This window comes from Otolemur garnettii, unplaced genomic scaffold (assembly GCF_000181295.1).
Source record: "Otolemur garnettii isolate 467f Iridium unplaced genomic scaffold, OtoGar3 scaffold00090, whole genome shotgun sequence".
Taxonomy (NCBI): Eukaryota; Metazoa; Chordata; class Mammalia; order Primates; family Galagidae; genus Otolemur; species Otolemur garnettii.
In genome coordinates this window covers 405,732-429,921 of record NW_003852485.1, presented here as the reverse complement: position 1 = coordinate 429,921, position 24,190 = coordinate 405,732, and the positions used below count along the sequence as shown (strand labels likewise).

The following is a 24,190-nucleotide window of genomic DNA, read 5'->3' as shown; positions in this document are numbered from 1 at the left end:
CTGTTTAGATTGAAGATTTTTAAAATCTACCTCAAATTACATTTATTAACAAGGCGACCAGGAAGTGTTAAAGTTGTTAGACACTTCATTTATTAAATAATTTGTGGGTATTTTCAGTTGTCATATCTAGAGTCATGGGGTTTGCTTATTTTTTTAATTAGCAATCCAAAACAATACTACTGCAATTTAACAATTCATCACATAATCTTGGTCTCTTCAGTTCAGCTGTTAATGTTAGATAATTCAGATTGTTATTTTGATCTGTTTATAAATGATTTGGTTGCCTTGTGCTATGGGGAGAAGGCTGCAGCCCAGGCAGAAGATCTTTCTCCTCTTTCTTGCGTTGCTCAGGAGAGCTGAGGGGTCTTCCAAATCATCCCTTTGGGGAGTTAAGTTTAGCGGCTAGCGGGAACAGACAAGTGATGAGGACACTGATAATCGTTTGACGTATCCTCATCAGTCAGTTGACTTCATTATTAATTTACATTTCCTGTCTGTTTGGAAAACTGAGGAAGGACCTCTTTGCCAAAGTACATTTTGTTAGAGTCCTACATTTCCCTTCATTTTCTGGGACCTTAGAAAGTATCCTCTTCCTTCTTGAAAGCATCTGCCAACCATCAGAAGATTGAAGAGTCTCCTAAGCATCCCTCTTCTTTCTTCTCTCTCCCCTCAGCCCTCCTCCCTCCCTTCTTGACATTTAAATCCATTTGTTAAGGGGGGGGAAAAAAAAGAACAAGAGTTAAACCCACCTCATGCAGCAAAAGTGGAACACACTAATCCTGACGTAGTTAACCTGAGAGAAAAATAGATTTTGTTTTCCTTTTTTAGTCTCTAGCTTTATTAGATTTCTCACTCTCACAGATTATCCGAAGACTACCCATTGATTGATCGCCCGTAGAGCTGCATTTGGTGTAAAGAAAAAACTCACAGCTTTATTGGCTCCCAGGAGACAAAACAAACAGAACAAGATATTCATATTAATGCAAACAATGCAACAAATGAGGGGAGGAATCGCCCGGCTGCAGCGGGGCCCCGAGCGGCCGCGGCCCCGCGGGGAAGGGCCTGGGCTTCCCGCCGCGAGCCGGGGGGTCCGGCCTGCGCGACCCCGGCGCCTCGGACCGGTGGGTTCCCAGGACGCGCCCCGCACGGGGCCAAGGGGCCCCCGGGGCCCAGCTCGCCGTCCGGCCCGGCGGGCCCCTGCGGGACAGCGGGCGGCGCGGCGCCTGGGGAGGACTGCAGGCCAGGCCTCGGCCAAGGGCCCGCCTCGCTCGGCCTCGCCGCGCGCAGAGCCGAGCCGCGAGGGACCCGAACCCTCCTCGCGGCCGCCTCTCCTTCCCTCGCGCCTCCCAGGGGCCCAAGGCCCGAATCTCAGTTTCCCTGGGCGTCTGGGTCCGAAGTGAGAGTGCAGAGTCCACCTGACCCACCCGAGGCGGCCTGGAAGCCCTGGCAGGAAAGGCGCCGGGGACTCTGGAAGGGGGACGCCGCGGGCTCCGCACTCTCTTGGAAAAGCTGATGTTATGATCCTGGAGGAGACTCTGAGCGCACGGGGAAACACCACGCAAATCATTGTATAGGCAAATGCCAGGGGAGTGGTATGTACAGCAAATGCTGAGACTTTCCCTGAGGAGAAATGAGAAAAGAAGATTCTGGCCAGGACAAACAATTGCACACACACACACACACACACACACACACGCGGTGGCAAGTTGCACACGACCTTTATGGCCACCCTGTGGCCTATATTATACACACACACACACATTAGCTCCACTCTTACCCACTGCCCCACCCCCCCAAACTAGGGGAGAATTTATCTAGATTTGATTTCATATCTTTATAATCAATGTGATGTTAAGGTTTGCCAAATATTTCATGGGGTTTACATCTAGTAAAAAAAAAATATTCGTTGTCTGTCTGAAATTCAGATTTAACTGGGCATCTTGAATTTTTATTGGCTAAATTTTGCCATCCTAACTAAAAAATATTTCATTGAAGAAATCATACAAGAAGCAAGGCTCATTGTCTAAGGTAAATGATATTTGGGACATGTTTAATGAAACTTTGCCTTGAAAAAGAAAATGAGTCATCCCCTACAGCATATTTTCCAAGTACATTGTAGGGTGGAGGAAGAAGAAATGACTGAAGTAACTTGGAAATCTCCTTATATTTGAAAAGGAAGTGGCAGTGTCATTGTTGTCTCTTCCTAGGACTGGATTAGGGTCCCTTCCCTAAGGTTGGCTCCCTGGGTCTCACACAAGTGCTCCCTACCCAGCCAGTAGAAGGTCCTATAGCCTGTCTGCAAGCAGAACACCAATCTCAATGGTATCCATGTCAGGATTAGTGTATATATATATACATACATATATACATGTATACATATATATATTCATATTCTAAATCTTTACTAAAGAGTCGCATTAGTCATTGGTATTTAGTTTATTTTGAAAGAAAACAAAGTTGGGACCAGGTGCAGTGGCTCATACCTATAATCCCAGCACTTTGGGAAGCCAAGACAGAAAGATGGCCTGAGCCTAAGGATTTCCAGACCAGCCATAATGAGACTCTGTCTCTGCAAAACATAAAAAAAAAAAAAAAAAAAAAATTAACTGGATGTGATAAGTGCACCTGTAGTCCCAGCAAATGGGGAGGCTGAGGCAGGAGGATTGCTTGAGCCCTAGATTTGGAGGCTGTAGGGCCTGGGCAATAGAGTGAGACCCTGTCTTAAAAGCAAACAAACAAACAAACAAAAGCCAGCAAAACCTGCCAAACCAAGCTAAACAAACAAAAAGGTTGGGACTTGAAAATTGTAAAGGTGGAAGGTGAGAGCAAAAGCTGTTTTGAAATTTATCAAAGGATCTAGCCTAGAAATACATCTCATCCAGGGTCTTGCAGATGCTGAAAGAAAAGGCTTTCAAAACCTCAGGAAAAACTGAACACAACAGTGGGTCTTTGCATATTGAAGTGTGTGTGAGTGTGAGGGAGCCTGCTGTTTGCATTTCTTCCCCAGTCCCAGTTAGAGAGCTTTTTCAAGCAAGCTTTATCACCCTCACTGATACTTTGGATTCCTGTGAGCAAACCTTCCTTTTAAATCAATTGCTTGAAGTGGTATAAATACACCCACACTGGATGCCCCTTCTTCACTGGTGGTTAGTGCTGTTTAACAACTGCAAATGGGGAAACTATTTGTCTAATGAGTGCTGTTTTCAGAGTTGATTCACCAATACTCAAGGGAAGATTATATAAGGCCGAGCTCTCTTTCTGTGCTAACGGGCCTTCTCAGACAAGGGAAGGTCAACTCTGGAACCAAAGGAAGTATTTGATCGGTTTAGACCATGTTTTAGTTCCAGATCAATAGTTTTAGAAAATACCTAAACTCACTTCTAGTTCATACTGGATTGCTGTTCCTTTTTTATTTTCCAAACTTTAATCCTTAGTTTAGAATTTAGACCATTAAAAAGTTAGCATGGTGGCTCGGCAGTTATGGTGCAATTTAACTCCATACTTTAGAGCTACACATCCTTTTCACCTTTCCTCTTATTTTAGTTTGTAGCTCAAGCTACAAAAATATGTCCCAATACTTTCTTTTCCCTCATTGGAGCAGCCTGACAAATGTTTAAACACCTGGTGTTTTAAGGCACTGGCTTCTCCCAGCTAAAATGTACCGGGGCCCTTGTTAGGGTGGTGATAAATGGACAATCTTTACCTAATACATCCTACCCCATAGTCAGGTAAATATCAGGTCTCCCTACTCTCTCTCTCTGGTTTAGAATAATGGTTAAACTTTTTGTGTAAAAAGACTTTGAATATGACTTAAGCTTCCTATGAGGCTGAGTACAAAGTTGGTGAAAAAGTATACTTTCTTTGAGGTAAGGGATTTTTATGGAAAAAATAGTGACTTGAAAGGCAGAAGAGCTAGAGGTGAGTTCTAGCTATTGGAGTAGGTGCAAGGCACTGATTCATTCTCTTTAGATGCAGTTTTTTGTTGTTGTTTATTTTTTGTTTGTCTACACAAAACGAAAGTTGAAGTAGGCAATTTTTAAGATTTTATTATTTTAAAAACAACTCTTTCATGGATTAATTAATAAATGATAACTCATCTTTTGTACACTCCTTTGAAAGGATAGTAGCAAGATAGTTTTTGATATATCCATATTAAAGTCCTACACAATGAAGGACACTTGGGCATGATCCAGGCTCTCCAGGCATTCTAGGTTCCAAGGGGACATTCAAATGTGGGAGACTGGTTAAACATGGAGGTACTCCATAATCAGGTGCAAATTCTCTGAAGAAGTGTGACTTAAAGGCAAATAACCCCACATAGACAGGACAAGAAAAGAAAATAATGTATTTGAGAATTTACTTCAGTTCTATTTGGGGATTGAAAAAAACTCTGAAAAAACACTGCAATAAAATAAAAAAGAAAACTATTTAGTAAATATATATGACAGAAGAGTATGAATTCAACCACAAGAAGCTCTGAGGCTAGGGAAGTTGGCAATCTAGTTATAACTGAGGTCTAGAATGACCTAAGAAACTTGCTTCTTTATTTCCTATCAGTGATAGAAGGTGATAGTTCTTTTAATTTGAGGCCCTTCTTGAACTGTAAGCTCCAACAATCTTTCGCTAAACAGACTTCATTCACATTCTGAATCTGGTTTTTGTTTCACACATATTAAATTTTACAAAACAGAAAGAAACAATAGAGCTTATTAGGAAAAACTTGTTTTGAATAGTAAATTAAGCCTAATGGAAATAGGCACATGTTTTAGCACAGTTTTCCCCCCTTTTTTACCAATTGAACATTTACATCTTTTTCAGAGTACTGTGATTTTCCCCTTAAGTCTTAAACTGGCACCACACATGATACTTACATCACTTGTATCTACTGAGAGAAATCATTGTAATAGTGTGGATTCCTAATGCATAGCCTTCCGAGAAAGAGTTTTAGGGAGTTACCCCTGAACTGTATTAATCAAATCACTGTGGCAGTCTAAGGATCCATAGATCTACCTAATTTCCAAGACTGTAAATCAAATGGCAATTCTGACAGCTTTCAAATTATTCCCTGTTCTCAGAAACTGGAAACCTGTACATTCAGAGGTACACCTCACTACATGGTTTGTTATTAAGAGATATGCCCCAGGTGGAGGCATCTTCAAAGCCAATATATTTTCTTTATAAGTGGTGTCAAATTGATGTATATATTAAAAAGTCTTGGAAAATGATCTCAAAAAGGAAGTAACAGCCCAATGAGCCATATGTTCAGGGAACCTAACAGGTTTCCATTGGGACCAAATTTCACTTCACCTTTTTGTCCTTATGTGCAAATAAAACTTATCTGTAAATACACCATTAAAACAGTCATGCAAATGTGTGAGGTCTGTAGACTGAAAAGAAAGTACATGAAACCCCATAAAAAACAAGTTATTGGAAAGTGAAGGATTTGATTAGATATTAGAAATAACACAACATGGAACTGAACCAAATTCATTTACACTCTATAGGTTCACAGCCTCAGGGAGATACTCATTGTTTTTATAGAAATTGTCAAAAAAGAAAAGACTGGGGGAATAGTTAATAAATTGCTTATTTTTGATGTTGATGAAGAATCTGAATCTCCAAGTTTACATGAATAAATGTAAAGTTAATTTTTTTTTTTCTGTTAGGTTGCTATTTTAACAGATGCAGACACCAGGGAATTTTCCCAATGCCAGCTAATACTCTAACACTGAAAAGTCTGTGATGTGCTAAGGGCAGAGGTCTGCTTAGTGGTTTTCCAAAGGGTGGAAACCAAAAAGCACGAACATTTATTTATGCAAAATCCTTTATGTGTCTCTTCTACAAAATTTTCAATTTAAAAACTTTTAAACATTCTGTATTATTATAGTAGATCCTAACAGTTTTACATTCAGCTGCTCCATTGGTATGTATGCCTGGGCATTTTCTAAAAGGAAAACTGATTCACTCTGTGTAGTTTTCATGTGACTAGGATCAATGATGATATAAAAATACCAGAACGTGCTCAAGTCATTTTTATTTTTGTGTACTTTTATTGTGAAACGTTACAGAGAAAGTGGAGAACATAATAGGAACAAAATCTTTTGAGTACACATAACTGAGCTTTTTCATACCTTCACATTTTAAATTGATTTTTAAAAATGAACAATTGAGTGTGTAAAGTTATGCAAAGGTAAGTGTCAGCAGAAAAAATATACTGCATAGATTATCTTTCAGCTACTTTCATTTTTCAGCTATGGCTTAGGGGAAGGAAATTTTATTGTTAATTTTGACACCTGGTTAGCTAAATAGCTCGGGAGGAGTTAGACGGAATTGCATTCTCATTCAGTCCAAATTTCTACCAGTTCCCCCATGGTTGTTTTTTTAAATCCACTTAAATCATCAAAGGTTTTTACTGTCTAAGGGTAGTTTATGTGAATCTGTAACAGCAAAAATATTTTAATGGTAGCAATAAAAGTGTATGTTAAGCTCAATAATCAGTTTTTAAGCTTAAAAAGTAGGGAGAAGTTCTTTTGGAACCTCAGGGCCCGGGGCTGCCTCAACAGGTATGGAAGACCTTTTTCAGCAGAGATCTGGGTCCGGCGCGCTGCAGTTTGACCAGCTTTTTTGAGGCCTAACGTTGAGCAGAGCAGCTAGGTAAGGGGCCGCGCTGCCAGACACGCCCGGCCCCACGGCCCCCACAGTCTCCGCCGAAGGGGTCGGGTGGCCGCGCTTCAAGGCCTTTCTCTCCCATATAGTCTTAGGCTGTGTATCTGCGGGTGCAGACAGCCCCTGATCTAGTCTTGGGGTCAGGAGGTCAGGCCTTGGAAGCACAACTAATACTAGAGCCCTTTCTGTGTCTTCTCTGGGACGATTTAAATCGGATACGTGTAGTTATGGAGCAAAGAGTAGGGTGCCAGGATCTGAAGGCCGCCACGCGGGAGACTGCTAGGGGCTGACCTCGCAGACCGGTCCAGGTCAGCGGGGGCGCGGCCGCGCCAGGGCGGCCTGGAGGCGGCAGGGGCTTCTGGGGTGGCGTCCCCCAGGGCCGGCTCTGCAGTCGGTCCTGGAGACTTTCTTGGCCTTTAAGACCCTGTCTCACTTCCCACCTCTGGCTGTCCCCCTCGCCCTTCCTGAATTCGCTTGGGTTCCCACTCGCTGGCCGGCGCGCCCCTCCGCAGGAGGCGCCCGGGGAGTGGGCGCTTGGCTCAGGCCCGGCCCTGGGGCGCACCAGCAGCCGGCTGCGCTCGGCTCGGCCGGCGGAGGGAGCCGCGCGGGGGGCTCCCGGTCCGCCAGGGACTTGGTGGCGGTGGCTGGGTTCCACTCGCCAGAGGAGGGAAGGACGCGCGGGAAAGCTAGGGATCAGGAAGCGGGTGGTGGCGGCGGCGGGCCCGCTGGAAAGGAGGGAGCGCCGCAGGCGGGAGGAGGGAGCGCGGAGGAGGGAGGCCGGGAGGAAGGAGGGAGCGCGGCAGGCAGGCGGAGGGAGGGCTGATTAGCATGCAGCAGCGCTCGCGCGCCCGGCTCCATTGTTTTAACACCTCCCCTCTCCTCCGCGCCAATCTGTCACCGTTCAGCAGGCGAACGCTGCTGCCTCAAATGCTGCTCTTCTCAAATGAGACGGATAATTAGTTGCCCCGCACGAATGCCGCACTCTTCTCACCCCTGATTGCTATCACCTTCTTGCTCCTGGCAGTTTTGACACCTCGTAATCAGCCTGCTGCTTTTCTCTTTTCTTCCCGACTTCTGCTTCCCTCCCCCCTTTCCTTCCTAGTTTATTTATTTATTATTATTATTTTAAATGCAATCCCGGTGCCTATTTGGACGAGTCGTCCGCCGAGTTAACCTCCCGCGCATACATGTGTGCATATATATGTATATGTAAAATAGGTTGTATGTGCGCGAGCGGGGTGGGGGCTGGCAGTTTTGCGGGAAACACTGCTTCCACGCGCAGAGACTTCTTCTAAAGATATTTTTGGGAAAGGAGGAGTTGGGGAGAGGGACGGGAGGAGAAGAGTTGGGGAGACCTCAATTAATGCTTTAAAGATCTCTTAGAAATTAACAAACTGGGGAGCCTCGGAATCTGCTGTCAGAAGCGTGTTTTCCCCTCTCTCCTCTAACAAGCACTGACAGTCTAATTACTGTAGCTACAAGCAGCTGTCGAGGCAGCAGCCCGGGAGAGAAGGCGCCACAGGCTGGGCGCGCCCGGCCGGCCCCTGCACCCAGCCCAACCGCCGGCGCCCGGCCCGACTCAGGGAGGACTGAGAGAAGGGCAAGGCCCTGCACCCGAGAGCCCCGGCCAGCCGAAGGCGGGCCTGGGGGCCAGCAGACACGTTTATTGTTTCGTATTTATGAAGTCTTTACCTTGAAGGTTAAAAGATGTGAAGAAGAAAGGAGGGGACGTGGGGGTAGTGGGAAGAAAATCTTCTAAGCTTCCAACCACCCTTTTTCTACCTCCTCGAGCTCTCCCTCCCCCCGTGTTGGTAAAATAACCACGCAACCCGGGGCTGAGGGGGCGGGGTGAGCCAGGCTGGAGTGTAAGAAAGCAGATGTCCCCGCTGGCAGCAGCTTCAGCCTCCGGGGAAAGCTGCTGGGGGGGCCCTCCCGAGGACATTCACCTCCCACTTCTCAGGCATCCCGCTCACAACTGCCTCGCCTCGGCGGGGGTGGTTTTTCCAGACTCAGCGTTTCGCGTGTGCAGCTTTTTTACCTGGGAGCTGTTCTTACCCGGCCACGCTTAGCAGATGCCAAGCCAGCCCCTGCACGACTCAGTAATAAGACAGAAGGAGAGACCTAGTGGTGTCCTCTTCACCTTTCCAGCCTTGGCTAGCACTACCTCTGTGCAGCAGGACAGGGGCCTGCTGTCCAGGCCACCTCTTCTGTGGCCCAAGAGGGTTTCTGTGCCTCAGAAGATGGAGCTTGGGGGAACTGCTGGAACCCAAAAGAAAACGGAGCTCCCTGATCTTACTGAAAGTGGTGGAGGTGGGGAAGGAGTGGACTGAAGATGAGGTTTCCGTGGGACAATTTGATTTGAGTCACTTTCTGATCTATGGAGTTTCCTCTGGTTATCAGCAAGCTAGAGATGTCAACTGTGTGGAAGGGACTGTCCTAGAAAAGGAGAGGGGAAAAGTATCCCCTTTCACAAGATAGGTACCGTGGTATATTCTGGCTGGTACATGCTGGGAAATTTTTATTTTTAATTTGTATGTGTGTGTGGGAGGAGTGAGAGGGGAGGCTGGGTGGGTGGGAGGTGGGGGAAGGGAAGAGACTTGGATAATTGTCTAGGCATTTCCATTCAGCCCCAGTGGCAATGAAAGAAAGATGTATGTGCCTCAGAACCCTTCACAGTGAATACCTAATAATCGCTATGTCACCCCATGAGGAAGATGTCAATGTTATGTACCTGTATCATGAGAAGTCAAGGCACCACTCTCATTCTTCCACAAGTGAAGGCTCTTCGTTGCTGCCCAGTGCTCAAATTCCCTTATCCCAAACCCTCCAGCTTAAAACATTTGCTTCCAGAGGGCTTAAATTTGTTTGAGAGGTGCAAATCAATGTTTACTTCGTAAAATGGAAACCATGCCTCAAACATTTTTAAATATCAGGAGAAAGGGGAAACCCAAAAGGCAAGAATCATAGGAAAGAAAAACGAAAGGGAAGTCTTACTTTCAATTATTTTTGCAGCCTTCTGAATTTCGCATCCATTATCTCAATTGTCTTACAGGGGCCAGGAACTAGTCTGCTAATGACGAATAACAAATTTTTCAAGAAGAATGTGAACATTTCTAATCTAAATTAATAAATATAGATAGTCCCCAGAATTTTTTAGACTTGCTTCCATTAAAAACAAATATTTCTTTAGGTAAGTTTAGTTTGAAAAATAATTTTAAAATTCCAAATGATCCACTAATTGTAATAAGTGCCATCAGATCCAGTCATCACCCTTCTATTGAGTTAATAGAAAACATGAATTTTATAAACTTCCTCCAAAATGCTATTTCATTTTTTTAAAACTCAGAAACAAAGAACACAACAATGATCACAACAAAAGTAACTCTTTTAATATACAATTCATCACATAACTATACAGACAGTAAAAATTTAAAGTCATGTACATTATTAAAAATGATCTAACATGTTTAAAATAGTCCTACCAGTGATTTATCACTGGGCAACAAATGTTTTTGGTTTGGCATTTACTTAGGTATTTACATATTGCTATTCTCTATTATAGATTTATTCAAAGAGAACATCACCTATAACATAAATAATCTAAACTTTTCAATGAAAACAAATGGAAAAATATTATAAACATTTGACATCACCAAATTCATTACATCTCACTAGAAATCTAAGTAATAAGCTTAGCTATTTAAAAAAACATAAATTATGATTATATAACTCCATAAGTCACATACATAATTTTGAATTATGGTATAACACTGTAAACATGAATACCATGAGTTATAGTTTTGTACAGAATGATCTTTAAAAGATAATAAAAGTTACAAAAAAAGTTTGAGTATCAAATAGCTGTGACCACAGATTTTCCTGTGAATGATCTTGAATTTAATTCACAATCAAGTAGTTATAGTATTACAAACCCCAAATCACCGCATTTGATAATGTCTGTTTTCAAATGTGTCTTAAGTCTCCCCATTAAAGTGTGAATTAAGATGCCTCAGGAAATCCCCCCTGGATGTAATGGATGGTGGGAAAACTGCTTGACAGAATTCACATACTCGAGGTATATGCAGTTCTGAGTCTGTGCCACTTAGTTCCAGTAAGTCACTGTCTTGATTAGGTAAGGGCTTCCAAATGGGCTGTAGGAAACAAATAAATAGAAACATATTTTGTTACTTGTGTTTAAATCAAATAACATTAAATTTTAAATTTAAAGTTTCTGAATGAGTTATGTATGAGCATATATATTTAATTCCCTAATATGAAAGCATCAGCATGAAGATACGACTCAATTCTTTTTTTCATAAAGGGCACAACTAAACTTTTGACTAAAAATCACTTGAGGCTCATATGCATGCATTTTTATCTTTACATATTTAAAAATATCACAGTTTTAGCACCAGCAATTTTTGGTACTCAATTATTACAATGGCAGTAATTTTGGAATGATAATCACTACTTAAGATTTTTAATTTAAATTCTGTCTTTTCTCTTTTACAACAGAAACCTTAAGTTATAGGGCCTTTATTAGTTACATGGTAATACACTAAACACGATGTGTATGTGTGGCATCTTCATTAAAAGCAATTTAAATTTTACTAATATTTATAGCCAATTACACATAAAAAATCATATATGAATCATATATTGCTTTGATTTTTAAAAAGAAAAATTTTCTTTTAAACTACTAAATAAATTCTACTGATCTATTATTTATTTTGCTTCTTGAAAACTCAAATATTTAAATTCAGCAAATTCTAACATCAGGTTCATTCTTTCAATTTTTTGCTTTGTTCCTATTATATAATAAATAGTTTGGCATTACTCTTTCTTGTGGCTGAGTAAAGTGTAGCCTGTCAATATTCGGTTAAAGGAATATGAGAAATCATCATTCAGAACTGTTTAAATTGCACCTTAGTACTCTTCCATACTGCATCTATCCCTTTTTAAAAAACAAATCACTTAAAAATAAATCAAATTATTTTTAAAATTTTCTTTCTTACCTTGACACAGGTAAATTACTCTGACATAGCTACATCTTGATACTTTGTGGAGAATCACCTTACAAAGTTAAATTTAGAGACCTCTTATGCTCTTATTAGTAATATGTGTTTTACAGTAATAGCCTGGTCCAGCACCTGATCGTATTAGTTTCACTCCTCTAAATTCCTCCATGTTGGTTAACCAATCACTTACATAAACAGTATATTACTATTTGAAGCATCTGGTTTTCAAAACATCACCGTCTTCTTATAAACATTTTATTGGACAGCTGTGTACAACTGGTGTAAATATACAAAGTCTGTCTAGGCACTGAGATACATTCATGTATCAGTACAGAGGGCTTATGATAATATTGACTTAATTCCTTTCATGAGAAGTGGCAATTTTATCACCAAAAATTAGTAATATTTAAAATAATCATGTTATAAAATTTAGGGTAAAATAGTTTTTTATAAAAATCTTCCATGGTAAAAGAAAGTAGTAATAATTGTGAGTAATAAAGAAAAATCTAGTTAGAGCTAACTAGATTCAAATTTTACTGTGTGCAGTTTAAACAAAAAAATACAAATCACTCTAATGGGAAACTGACTATAAATAAAAGATTATGACTTTAAAGAGAATTCTTAAAATCTATAATACAAATAGTAAGAAATCAACTTGAAGTAATTTAGCTTCTAAATTTGTTAAGCCAATCTTTCATTGACAATTTATGTTCAAAGTCCATATTTATCCTTCTCTATTAAGAACTTTTGGTTTAGATTTGATCTCTTCATAGAATTTAGTTGTGACCTCAATCACTGACTCAGCAAAAGTAAAAACCAAAAACCATAACAACAACAACAAAAAAATCCCATAGAACAAAAACAAGCTGACATGTTTTAGCCTTAGTTGAATGTATAAAAGAGATGTTTAGTAGTAAGGACTAATAGAAAGTAAACATTTTAAATATGTAACTAAAATTTTACTTCTTTGTTATTATCTATAAACTCAACAATTCTGTACTTATCATACAAGTTTTATTAATGCCAATAACAAAATGTTTAAAAAACCCCATTTTAAGAAACATTCTTTTAATCCTAAGCTGTAACATGGCCTTCAAAACAAACTAATTTCTTTACTTTTTCAGCCAAAATATCAATTATCTAACCTTATGCCCCATGTCTTGTGACAGTTCAACACCAATTCTCCTGCATTTTTTAAACTGAATACTTTTTCCATGGAGTTGTAATCACATACCAGCTGTTTCCCTTGCTACAGTATAGAAAGCAAATGTACAATGCAGGGTGCCATCTACTGAAACATGAATGCACAGACTCGTAAAAGAACAAGCAATAGATACAATGGAGAAAAAAGTAACAGGAATTAGAACTGATGCACTTCACAGCTCCCCAGGAATTCTACTTGCAATAAGTGAAATTGTTTAATTTGTTTCATTTAGTAGCAACTATACCTGAGTCTATGGTGTGAAATAAGGTATAATGTGGAACATAAAAGAGTTTATAATTAAAACTTATTGTCAGCTATGCCTAGTTTTTCCGTCTACTAAAATATACCACAGCTTGACTACAGCCTTCTTTGCATGATGATTTAAAAGTCTATAACCTATATAAGAGTACTTAAACCCAAATGGTATTAGTGAAGGTTTAAAAACTTAAATTAAATATCTCAAGTCAAAGAGCAATCAAAGGAATGTTTGCAAATAATCGAGACATTTACATCAGTCTGTATTTTCATGAGCTTGTTTATTGTAACAATCATATATTTTTCATTTGTCTACAGTCACTAAACATTTTTTTTTTTTTTTAACTAGAAGAATCATTCTGTGATATACCTGAATCTACAAGGAAGGATAGGAATGGCTTGTGGGGCTATAAGTAGTCTGTGAGCTTTATAGACATTAAATAAAACATTTGACTGAAATCATACCTATGCAGAGACTATTTAAAAAATATATTAGGCTGCATATTCTATCTAGAGCTTAGGCTGAAATCAAAGCTAAGCTCTACAAATCTACGTGCTAAATAACAGAATGTAATAGGAGTACTAGTTGAAAGTTCATTTATTTTGATAATTAGAAATACATGATACAAATATTTACTTAGGGAAAATTGTGCATTCTTGTAAAAATGAGTATGATATACACAAACTAAATGATAAAGAAACCATTTATTTTACAGAATGACATTTAATCAAGGATCCTATTTTAATGTTGATGCTGTGTAAACAAGCTGTGACTAAAGAACTAAGAAAGCGACACCACAGTAGATGTGGATAAGGCTTACCATGTATTTTTAAAGTCTGCCGTAAATTGTAAAGTACTTTATAATAGAGCTTTACGATATTTATCTTTATAACTTCACGTCATTTATTACAGGAATTGCATGTTTTAGTGAAAGCCTCAACTTTGGCTAGTTTAAAAACGATGTATGATAACCTAAAACAGACGCATATCTGTGCATGTATGGTGGAATGTGTGTTCACACACAGTAACATATTTGTTAACGCAAAACAGTTACCTGCTGTGGTCCTCGGATAGCGTTTCCTGGGGAATCATGTGAGGGAAAAGTTACATCAGACGGGTCCAGAAGTGGGAATGTATTTACATATAATGCATTATGGTCTCCAGGTGATAAGCATGCAGCTCTATCCAGAGGTGTCTTGATACAACTGTTTACAAAATTTGAGGGTTTTGTTTTATCAGTTGTTTTAAGGTTTTGTATAGCTGATGCTATAGGATCAATTCCCTGAATTTCAAATGAAGTTTCTTCTGTTTTAACAAAGTTTCCTGGGTTATCGTTGAGCTCCATATTAAATTTTTCTTGGCACACTGCCTCGGATGTAGCAGGACTGAGGATGTCAGGTCTCTCTGGAGTGCTATGGAGGAAAGTCGAGTCACTGTCCGTAGGTGGAAACTTGACATTGAATTTAGACAGTGATTCAAAAGAGGTGTCTTCTTCATCTCGACCCAGTCCTCTGGGTGTGACAGATGTGATGCATGGTGTACCTCTATTTATATCATCTTTAGCCTGAGGCTTAAACAGTGCTTCTTGTTTATCTGTTTTATCCGTACACTGTATAGGCAAAGAGCACTGTGTTTCTGCAGGGAAAAAACACAAAAGGGAAACAGTTGCATTCAAATCCTTTTAAAAAATCTGTTCAGTCAGCTTTGGACAGATGAGTATTATTTTTTATATTGGTTTTTATAGCAACTGAAGACAACTGGGATTTTTATATTTGCTACCATCTTACACAGAGTATTAGCAGTCTCCAGTGGGTTAATTGAAACATAGCTTATTAGTTGAAATTTAACTACTTTGTCTTTTCCTAGGTCTTTTGCCGTACGCTTTGCATGTTGTTCAGTTATACTAATCCACACTTAAAAAACATTTTCTTGTAGTTTATACATTTAAACATTTTGTCAGTAATTGAAACTGCAACTGTGAGTTTGCTTAGACAAATACATTATTAAAAGGGAAAATCTTTCCTAAGTGTGTGAACGTATGTGTGTGTGTGAATTGGGTCATTTATTACCCCCAACATCACTGTGTAACTAAGTATGTTGCTAGTCAGTTTAACCACTGTCTACTATTAAAAATTCATGTCAGGGAATGGTGGTAATAGGGGTCAAGGAGAAGGAAGATAGTGGAGGCAAAAGAAGAATGAAATTTGGGGATGCATGTTAAGAAAATTGCATGTGAACATAGGGTTTTCTCATCTTATGTTTTTTAAAAGGCTTGTTTTTAAATGTCAAGTATGTATCAGGGCCTCTGCAGCTCATTTATCTAGAAGCCACTTATGTCTACCAAATTCAGCTCTCTAGGACATAGAGAAAGAGAAGAAAGTATAGCTTCTAAGGAATGAGACTTAGAGCCACGAAGTCCACAGATATATGAATTTTGCTCCTATTCTCATTTTAGTTTTATTCTAACAAGCTTGATGATGTTTCTATAGCTCATAGCTGGTTTGAAACAGTAAATCAAAAGGGGCTATGAGTTGCTAAAGGCAGATGTAGATATCAACAAGAGCTAAAAGCATTACAGAAGATAAGAAAAACATAAGAGCAGATACAAAAACTCAGAAAGCACTAGTCTAGTAGATGGCCAAAAAACCAAAGTTCTCCCTGTTGATCCTGAGACATCAGGAGTAATGTATGCATTTTTATTTAATTAATAAATGGCAAAAGTTTAAAAAAGTAGCATTTTAAGAAGGTTTCTATTAGTTAAGTTGTATATTAAAAGTGAAGACTTTGGGCTCGGTGCCCCGCATGCACTGAGGGTGGTGGGGTCAAACCCGGCTTGGGCTAGCTAAACAACAACAACAACTGCAACAATAAAAACAACAACAAAAAATAGCCGGGCATTGTGTGTGTGGGGGGGGCGCCTGTAGTCCCAGCTACTTGGGAGGCTGAGGCAAGAGAATAGCTTAAGCCCAAGAGTTTGAGGTAGCTGTGAGCTGTGACTCCCGGCACTCTACCAAGGGGGACATAGTGAAACTCCATACACAATCTCAAAAAAAAAAAAAAAAATAAGTGGAGATTTTATTGATGGTGCACAAGTTTAAGTAGACAGTGTATATAGATCATCTTGCAAAGTGTTTGTCCTGTTTAGTAGGAGCTTATCAAATGTGAATTCCTTTATATTCCTTTGGTCTTTGGCAATCTCATGAGACCTATCTTTTTGCTACAGCACATTTCAACACAAGGTATTTTATGTTTGGATACAATGTGTAATACAATGCAATGCAACCAACTTCTTTGGTTCATCCTGTTACATACTTACTGCCTCTCTTTAGTCCATACCATCTTTTTTTTTGAGAAAGAGACTCACTCTGCTGCCCAGGCTTAGAGTGCTGTGGCTTCAAATTCCTGGACTCAAGTGACTCGCTTGCTTCAGCCTTCCAAGTAGCTGAGACTACAGATGCCTGCCACAATGCCCAGCTCGTTTTTTTACTGTTAGTGGAAACAGGGTCTCGCTCTTGTTCCACCTGGTCTTGAACTCCTGAGCTCCGGTGATCCACCTGCTTCGACCTTGCAGAATGCTAGGATTACAGGTGTAAGTCACCATACCTGGCCATAACATTCTCTCTTATTGGGTTATTACAGCAGCCTTTGAACTACTTGGCTATCTTTAAATTTGTGTCCTATCCAGTTTGCTCTCTTTATTGCAACTTCCTCTCCATCCTCTCCTTCTCTGAGCAGCTTTTCTAAATTATAAATCTGATAAAACCTTTACCTTGCCGATAAAACCTTTCTTTGGCTCTCCACGGCCCTTAGCCAAAGCATATAAAACTGTTCCTAAATTGGCCACGGTCACCTTTCCATGCTCATCGTTCAGCACACCTGCTTCATTCCCTATTCTAGCTATAATGAGCTTTGTACAGTTCTCCAGAATGGCCACATTGTCTTGTCTTTGCACCTTTGCACATGCTGTACAGACTGCCTGACGTGTCCCTTCTCATTACTCTTTGCCTAATTCTTATTTGTCCTTCAGATCTTGGCTTAGACATAAGTTTCTCTGGATGCCTCTCCCATGATTCTTTGTTGTCCTAAGGACTAATGCTCTGTTATACAGTTATGTGTTACTGGATGATTGGGGTATATTCTGACAAATTTGTTGTTAGGCAGTTTTGTTGCTGCACTAACATCATAGTGTGTACTTACAGAAATGCAGGTGTACAGCCTACTACCCACCTAGGCTACATGGTATAGCCTATTGTTCCTAGGCTATGTTACTGTATAGTGGGCAGTTGTAACACAATGGGAAGTACTGTATTAAGCATAGAAAAGATACAATAAAAATACAATATCAAAAGAATAAAAGATAAAAAAATGGTACACTTGTATAGGGCAAATGCCACGAATGGAGCCTGTAGGCCTGCAGGTTAGTGACTGAGTGGTAAGTGAATGTGAATAAAACCTAGGACATTACTGTACACTACTGTAGATTTTATGAACACTGTACATTTAGGCTGCACTAAAATTTATACTACAATGTTACAATAGCAATGCCATCACTAGGAATTTTTTAGCTCCATTATAACTTTATGGGATTATTATCATATATATGGGTCTGTCACTGACCCAAAATGTCATATGGCACATGACTGTATTTCCAAGTATGCTTCTTTCTCCCAGTGAAGTAGGTCCTAAACTACTTTTCATTCCCCATTACTGCAGAACCCTACCCAGTGCATGGGACATAATATGACTTTAATAATGAATTCTGAGTGAATCTGTAACCTCTTCCCCACAAAGCTTAGGATAGTAATATACATTTACTAGATATTCTGTCTGTGACTAGGCATGACATAGTAATCAAGACCAAGCTTCACTGTTTAGCTGGATTTTTTTGACCTCTGAGGTTCTTAAAGTCCATCAATTCAAGTAGTCATATTTTGTTGGCAATAGAAGTCTAAGATATATTAGGAAATAGCAGTCTTTGTAGATAACATTTACTAATTGCAAATAACAAACCAGGAAAACCAACTGTTGAGGTAATCAAATTCTGTAACACCTAAGAAGGAGTAAATCAAATGACTTTCTCAAAAAGAACAAGGTGAATGCTGAAGAATCGTTGCTGCTTCTGATGGCAATGACTTTTTTTTTTTTTTTTTTTTGAGACAGAGTCTTAGTATGTCACCCTTGGTAGAGTGCTGTTGTGTCACAGCTCACAGCAACCTCAAACTCTTGGGCTTAAGGGATTCCCTTGCCTCAGCCTCCCAAGTAGCTGGGACTATAAGCACCCACTACAATGCCCAGCTATTTTTTGTTGCAGTCTGTCATTGTTGGTTAGCTGGCCCTGGCCGGGTTTGAACCTGCCACCTTCAGTGTATGTCGCTGGTGCCGTAACCACTGTGCTATGGGTGCCGAGCTGGCAGTGACTATTAACATTATAGCACTTCTATGCGCCATACACTGTAATAATCATTGCACATGCATTAATCATTTAATACTCAAAATAATCCTGAGGTAGGCACTATTATTATCCTATTCACACATAAAGAAACTGGTATATGGAGAGGTTAATTCCATGCCTACACAGCCAATGAATGATAGATCTGGAATGGGCACCTAGGCAGTTTAACTCTAGAGTCTATGCTCTGAACCTTTATACTAAATTGAACATCTTGGTTTCCATATGTGTATATAGTCAGGAGTCCCCAAATTGACAGAAATGAGCTTTGAATTACTTTTTTAGCAGTTGACCTATCCTTCTTGTCAACAAAACCTGGAAAAATCAAACAGCTATAATAAAGCAGATATGTTCCTTTAGCACAGCTGACACACCCTCAGCCATATTAAAATGATATGAGTTAATCCACTGAAATGGTGAGAGTTAATATATCTTTAAAAAAGATTTAAAACTAAGATTCCTAATGCTACTACAAATCTAAGCTTAGAAAACTTAAAAATCAAGCACTTGTCATCCTGACATAATATTGAGAAACAGGATCAGGTGGGCAAATAGCTTTTCTGTTTTGTCTGTTTCAAGAACAGTTACTTAAACACTTATTTTTGCAAGAAACAAAGTAAAATGAAAAATGTTTGTAGATTTCCAATTTTAAGTATAGGGTGTCTATTTAGACTATTTTCTCATTATAATTACTCTGGATAATGACAAAAGAAAAAAGAGTTTATGGTTGTTTGTAGCCTTAATCCTCTATTTCCCATTGCTAATCTCCACTGAAACAGGATACTCCTTTCTTAATCAAATAGCACTTTTTTTTGAAGCCATATTTGCATAAACATATTGTTTATCTGTATCCTTTCTCAAGGCTATTGCTGTATGTGGATGAGCAGAGAAAAAATGGAGTTAAAACAAAGGAAATGTGCAGTTCTACTAACTTAGCTTTTTTCATGAATTACATCTGGTTTTAAAAGTAAAAATAAAATTTTAATAAAAAACACAAGGACAATAATACATTTACCTTTTCCAGACACATCATGCAAATCATATTTGAAATAGTTCTATATTTTAATTTAGTATATCATACATACTTTGAAACCCTGAATAGGAATATTTAAAAAATATTTTTTTCTTTCTCCTTTTGATCTATTACTATCAGAGCATGATATTTGACATTTTGGTTTCTACTTGAATGTAGCAAAACTTCACTGGAATATGTAACATAAAAGATCTAAAATATTTCAAGAATAATGTATTTATTATTTGTCACACTGTTACTGTAACATAAGAATAATGTAGGAAGCAGTTTTAGTGGGGAATAAATTGAAGTTAAACACTCAGTGTTCTAGTTGACAGATACACACTTAGATTTAGACCTGTGCAATTTAAAAATGGTCAGAGTATTAAGCCATTGATAATGAGGTAAGTTCTCTGTGTAACAAAGAATATATCACCATTACAATGCTTTGATAAGATGCTGATGTTGAAAAAAGCATGTTTATGAATTCTAAGTACTATATCTCTACAGCTGGCATGTTTTAAATAGAAAAGATTCATTTACTTCAAAGGTAATTGGTATCCTTTAGTCTGTACAAAAGATCAGTTTCTTTTTAAATGATAAAAAATTAAGGTGGAGAAATGATGAGCTTTTTGGGAAGGTAGGGAGATGGGAGAAGAGCAACAAATGGTGTCTCTTTATAAAGGTTGTCTTGTTTTTCTAATATCATATCGTGGAATTTTTCTGAAAATAAAATTGTAGTAGTAGCAGAAAGTGAATTTATACTATAAAATGATTTTTAAACAGCCTAAGTATAAGTGCCATAAGACATGAAGTGATCTTTAATTAAAGGGGTGCTAGGCAGCACTGCTGCAGCATCTCCCAGAGTGAAAACTGGAAATCGCATCTCTCGGGAATTGTCTGTAGAATAGCTCAAATCATAAGGGTAAAGGAGAATTTATCATTATAAATGATCAGTTTATCTTCCTTTTGTTTACAGATGTGTTTGGTTGCTAGACTCAATCTCTGATATTTTGCTATTCATGTTGAACTACGGAAGCAAATATGAGAAAGCCAATCTGGGATTTTAGGGAAGGGTGGAACTTTAAAAAACATACTGTGACACATGTGTAAAACAGATGTTCTTTTTAAGTTGTATTTTATAGTACATTTGTATTTTGTGTCTTCAACAAAACTGGTACTCAGCAAATGTGAGTATAAAATTTTTATTCTTGAACCAAATTATAAGAAGCTACTGGGAGGCTGAAGTGAGAGGATTGCTTAAAACTAAGAGTTTGAGGTTGTGAATAGTCACTATGCTTGAATCTGGGCAACACAGACTCTTGTCTCAAAAAAAATTACATATATCCCCATCCATAGTGTTCAATAACCTTTCAGACAGAAGTTAAAAACAAACCTGATGTTATAATTTTACTTGGCTCATATATGCTAGTGTGGCTTTAAGGTTCCTTAATAACATATGAGTTAATGTTTATTAAGACCCCAAACAGCAACTGAAAACACTAAGAGCTACAGCCCATATTTATTTTATACTTTTTTTTGAGACAGGGCCTCACTGTTTCCCTCACTGGGTTATAGGTGCAGTGGCATTATCACTGCAGCCTCAATTCCTGATCTCTCATGATCCTCTTGCCTCAGTTTATTTTGTACTTTTTAAGGTGAGGGTTCCCATTAATATGATTAATAATTATGTCTTTCAACTTAATCTATATAGTATCCTATATAACAAAGACAGAGAAAAAGCCACTAAATACATAATGTAATACATTACAGAAATTAAACAGCACTTACCCATTCAAATATATGTAGGTAAGGGGTTAAGTAGCAGATTCTTAGCACTTAATATGCATTTAGGAATTTTCTCACCTTCAAAAAGAAATCAATTTCAAACAACAAAATTAATATTACTGTAAGTTAGATCAATCCTTACCAGTTGCAGCATCTGGTATATGAAGTCTGCTTAAGTGGTCTTTTTGTGCTTTTGCTAGCATGCATATTCTATGAAATTCTTCTTTCAGATCCCAGAAGGTCTTCTCTATATTCCCCCTAAAAACAAACCAATATTTTAAAATGAAAGGCTACAACTTTATGTTTTTTTTCATAATTGAACTTAAATAGTGACATTTTATGGACTACTAAATAATCATTGAAAAGTTAAATATTTAAAAACTACTTTAAATTTCAGGAAAACATCCTAGAAAACAACTCTGGAAAGTTGGGTGCACAGTATATGATGTTTTAATACATAAATATAGCACGGATTATCCTATCTACTTACTCATAGATCACATTGATGTTGACTGTCCTTACATTACAAAATTCAATGTACTGATTTTTGTTCTCTCTGTGTACTTCTTAAATAGAATATTAAATATTCCTCACTTTGGTGAGGTTCACATTAGGAACCATCTAATATGGCCCTAATACTGGGTCTATTGCAGCAGTAGAGGTTTGTAGAATCTAGTTTTTAGATCTAGCTCTGCTATTAACTGTATGACTTATTTAGGTCATTTAATGTATAAGGCCCTTGAATTGGTCTCTTCCAGTTCTAAAGGCTGCCTCTTTAATATAATTGCTAAAATTTTAAAATATATTTCAATATTTATAATTTTTGAGAGTTGACAAAAAAGGATGTAGAACTACCTTTCATGGAATAAAGGAATACCAAGACTCCCTGGTGACGTTTCTTTTCCAGGAGAAGAAACCTCTTGTTTTCTTACCTTAAAGATACAAAATGATTACCATTTTAAATTGCTTCTAAATTCAAATGAGACTGAGGTAACAGAAAACACAAAGCAAAATTTATTTATCTTCCTTAATGAAAAATAAGTTGAGGCAGCTTAAATATACATATATGGATACACATGTGAGTATATATACATATATATGTATAAACACAGTATATATAAATAGATTTTTTTTTCTTTAAATGTGATTAAGAAAAAAGAAAAATGATAGAAAGTGTGAAGCCATAACCACTTCTGGTAACTTCTTCCTCAATTACTATTTCCAATACTGGTAATTTAAGGATTTCTAAAATTCAACCACTAATCGAAATTGCTATACTCTGATTACCAAGTACTTCGTATAACCAGAAACTTCTGAAAAAAAATTTACCTGTGTATGTGTGTACTTCTTTTGATATTCAGTAATAATGGCCTAAATACATATATTTAAATCAATGTCTTTGTCTTTTATTATAGATTCTTTGCTGAGCAATGCAGCTGTATGAGAGGAAGAAAGTCAAAGTATAACTACTTATCATTTAACAAGCATTTGAAAGGTTTGTAAAAAATAGTGCATTATGGATTTAAGTTGTTTCAACGCAAGTTCTTGCCTTTCACTCCCACCATGTGGCTTACACTGGTATTACATTTATTCTGACATTTCAAAATCAACATTAATAAACATGTTGTAATAATCTAGTCTATGGTATATTTTTTAAAAATCTTGAATCCTAGAAAACTTGTATGTACTTTCTAAAGCTAAAAACTAAGAAATTCAGAGATTTGAAAATCTTAATATTACATAATCATTAAATATAATTCAGGTAAAACTATAATTCAAAAACCAGAAGACTTTAATATTTTATCCAATTAAGGTCATTGTAGTTATTATTAAAATGGAATATTTTAGTTTCTTTTCTTTTCTTTTCTTTTCTTGGCATCAGAGCTCACAGCAACCTCAAACTCTTGGGCTCAAAAGATCCCCTTGCCTCAGCCTCCCTAGTAGCTGGTATAGTACAGGCACCTGCCAAAACATCTGGCTAGTTTTTTCTATTTTTAGAGATGGGATCTTGCTTTTGCTCAGGCTGGTCTTGAATTCCTAAGCTCAGGCAATCCACCCTCCTCAGCCAATCACAGTGCTAGGATTCAAGCATGAGCCAGCGCACCAGCCTGCTTCATTGTTTCTTATCACCTGAGTACATCTGTCTTTATTCTTGCTTTTCAAAAGATTTCTTTCTTATGCGTTTTATGGGTTAAGACAGTGACTTGATTTCAGTTTGTTTTTCTTAAAACTAGTATCTTCTCCTATTTAAGTTATTACTCTACTTTCACAGCTTTTTCTTAATAAATACTTTAAACATATACAGTATAAGTTTATAGTAGCTTGGAATTGATAACATAAAACCTCACAAAATTCAATTTATATATATATTTTTTATATATTATATCACTAGATTGAGGTTAAATAAACATGCTTCTGTAGTTGCATAACGTCTGTCTGACAAACCCTTATTCTGGATTAAAACTGCTTCATTGAGCTTTATAAAAGAGTCACATCAGAAGACATTTTCACATTTGCAGTTTGTTTTTAAACGTGATAGACAAGGTTCTTCTATGGTGTTATGTGCAATGAGGACAACTCAGTGGATTTTGGTGTGGACTAACAAGAAAAGCAACATCTTAAAGCTAGCCAACCAGTCAGGACACTTAAGAACAATACTAAACTTTTATAAGATATCATTAAGGCTCAGTGCCTATAGCTCAAGCGGCTAAGGTGCCAGCCACAAGTACCAGAGCTGGCAGGTTCAAATCCAGCCCAGACCTGCCAAACGACAACTACAACCAAAAAAAAAAAAAAA

At 38.1% G+C, this 24,190-nt stretch overlaps 1 protein-coding gene and 1 long non-coding RNA gene across 5 annotated transcripts in view; one reads left to right on the top strand and one right to left on the bottom strand.

The window, feature by feature from the left end:
* The window catches only part of LOC105887471, a 28,220-nt gene extending 5,193 nt beyond the window's left edge, over positions 1-23,027 (top strand). Inside the window, exon 4 of the long non-coding RNA XR_001161506.1 lies at positions 22,809-23,027. This is a non-coding gene — a long non-coding RNA (uncharacterized LOC105887471). The remainder of the gene's footprint in view (positions 1-22,808) is intronic.
* Positions 10,056-24,190, bottom strand: part of TANK (TRAF family member associated NFKB activator) — a 93,453-nt gene continuing 79,318 nt past the window's right edge. For all 4 annotated transcript variants that reach the window (XM_023516339.1, XM_023516336.1, XM_023516338.1 and 1 more), the window contains exons 5-8: positions 22,249-22,325; positions 21,536-21,651; positions 14,199-14,779; positions 10,056-10,817 (exon numbers count right to left, since the gene is read on the bottom strand). In XM_023516339.1, the coding sequence (XP_023372107.1) occupies positions 10,641-10,817; positions 14,199-14,779; positions 21,536-21,651; positions 22,249-22,325 (951 nt within the window). In that variant the 3' untranslated portion in view covers positions 10,056-10,640. The remainder of the gene's footprint in view (positions 10,818-14,198; positions 14,780-21,535; positions 21,652-22,248; positions 22,326-24,190) is intronic.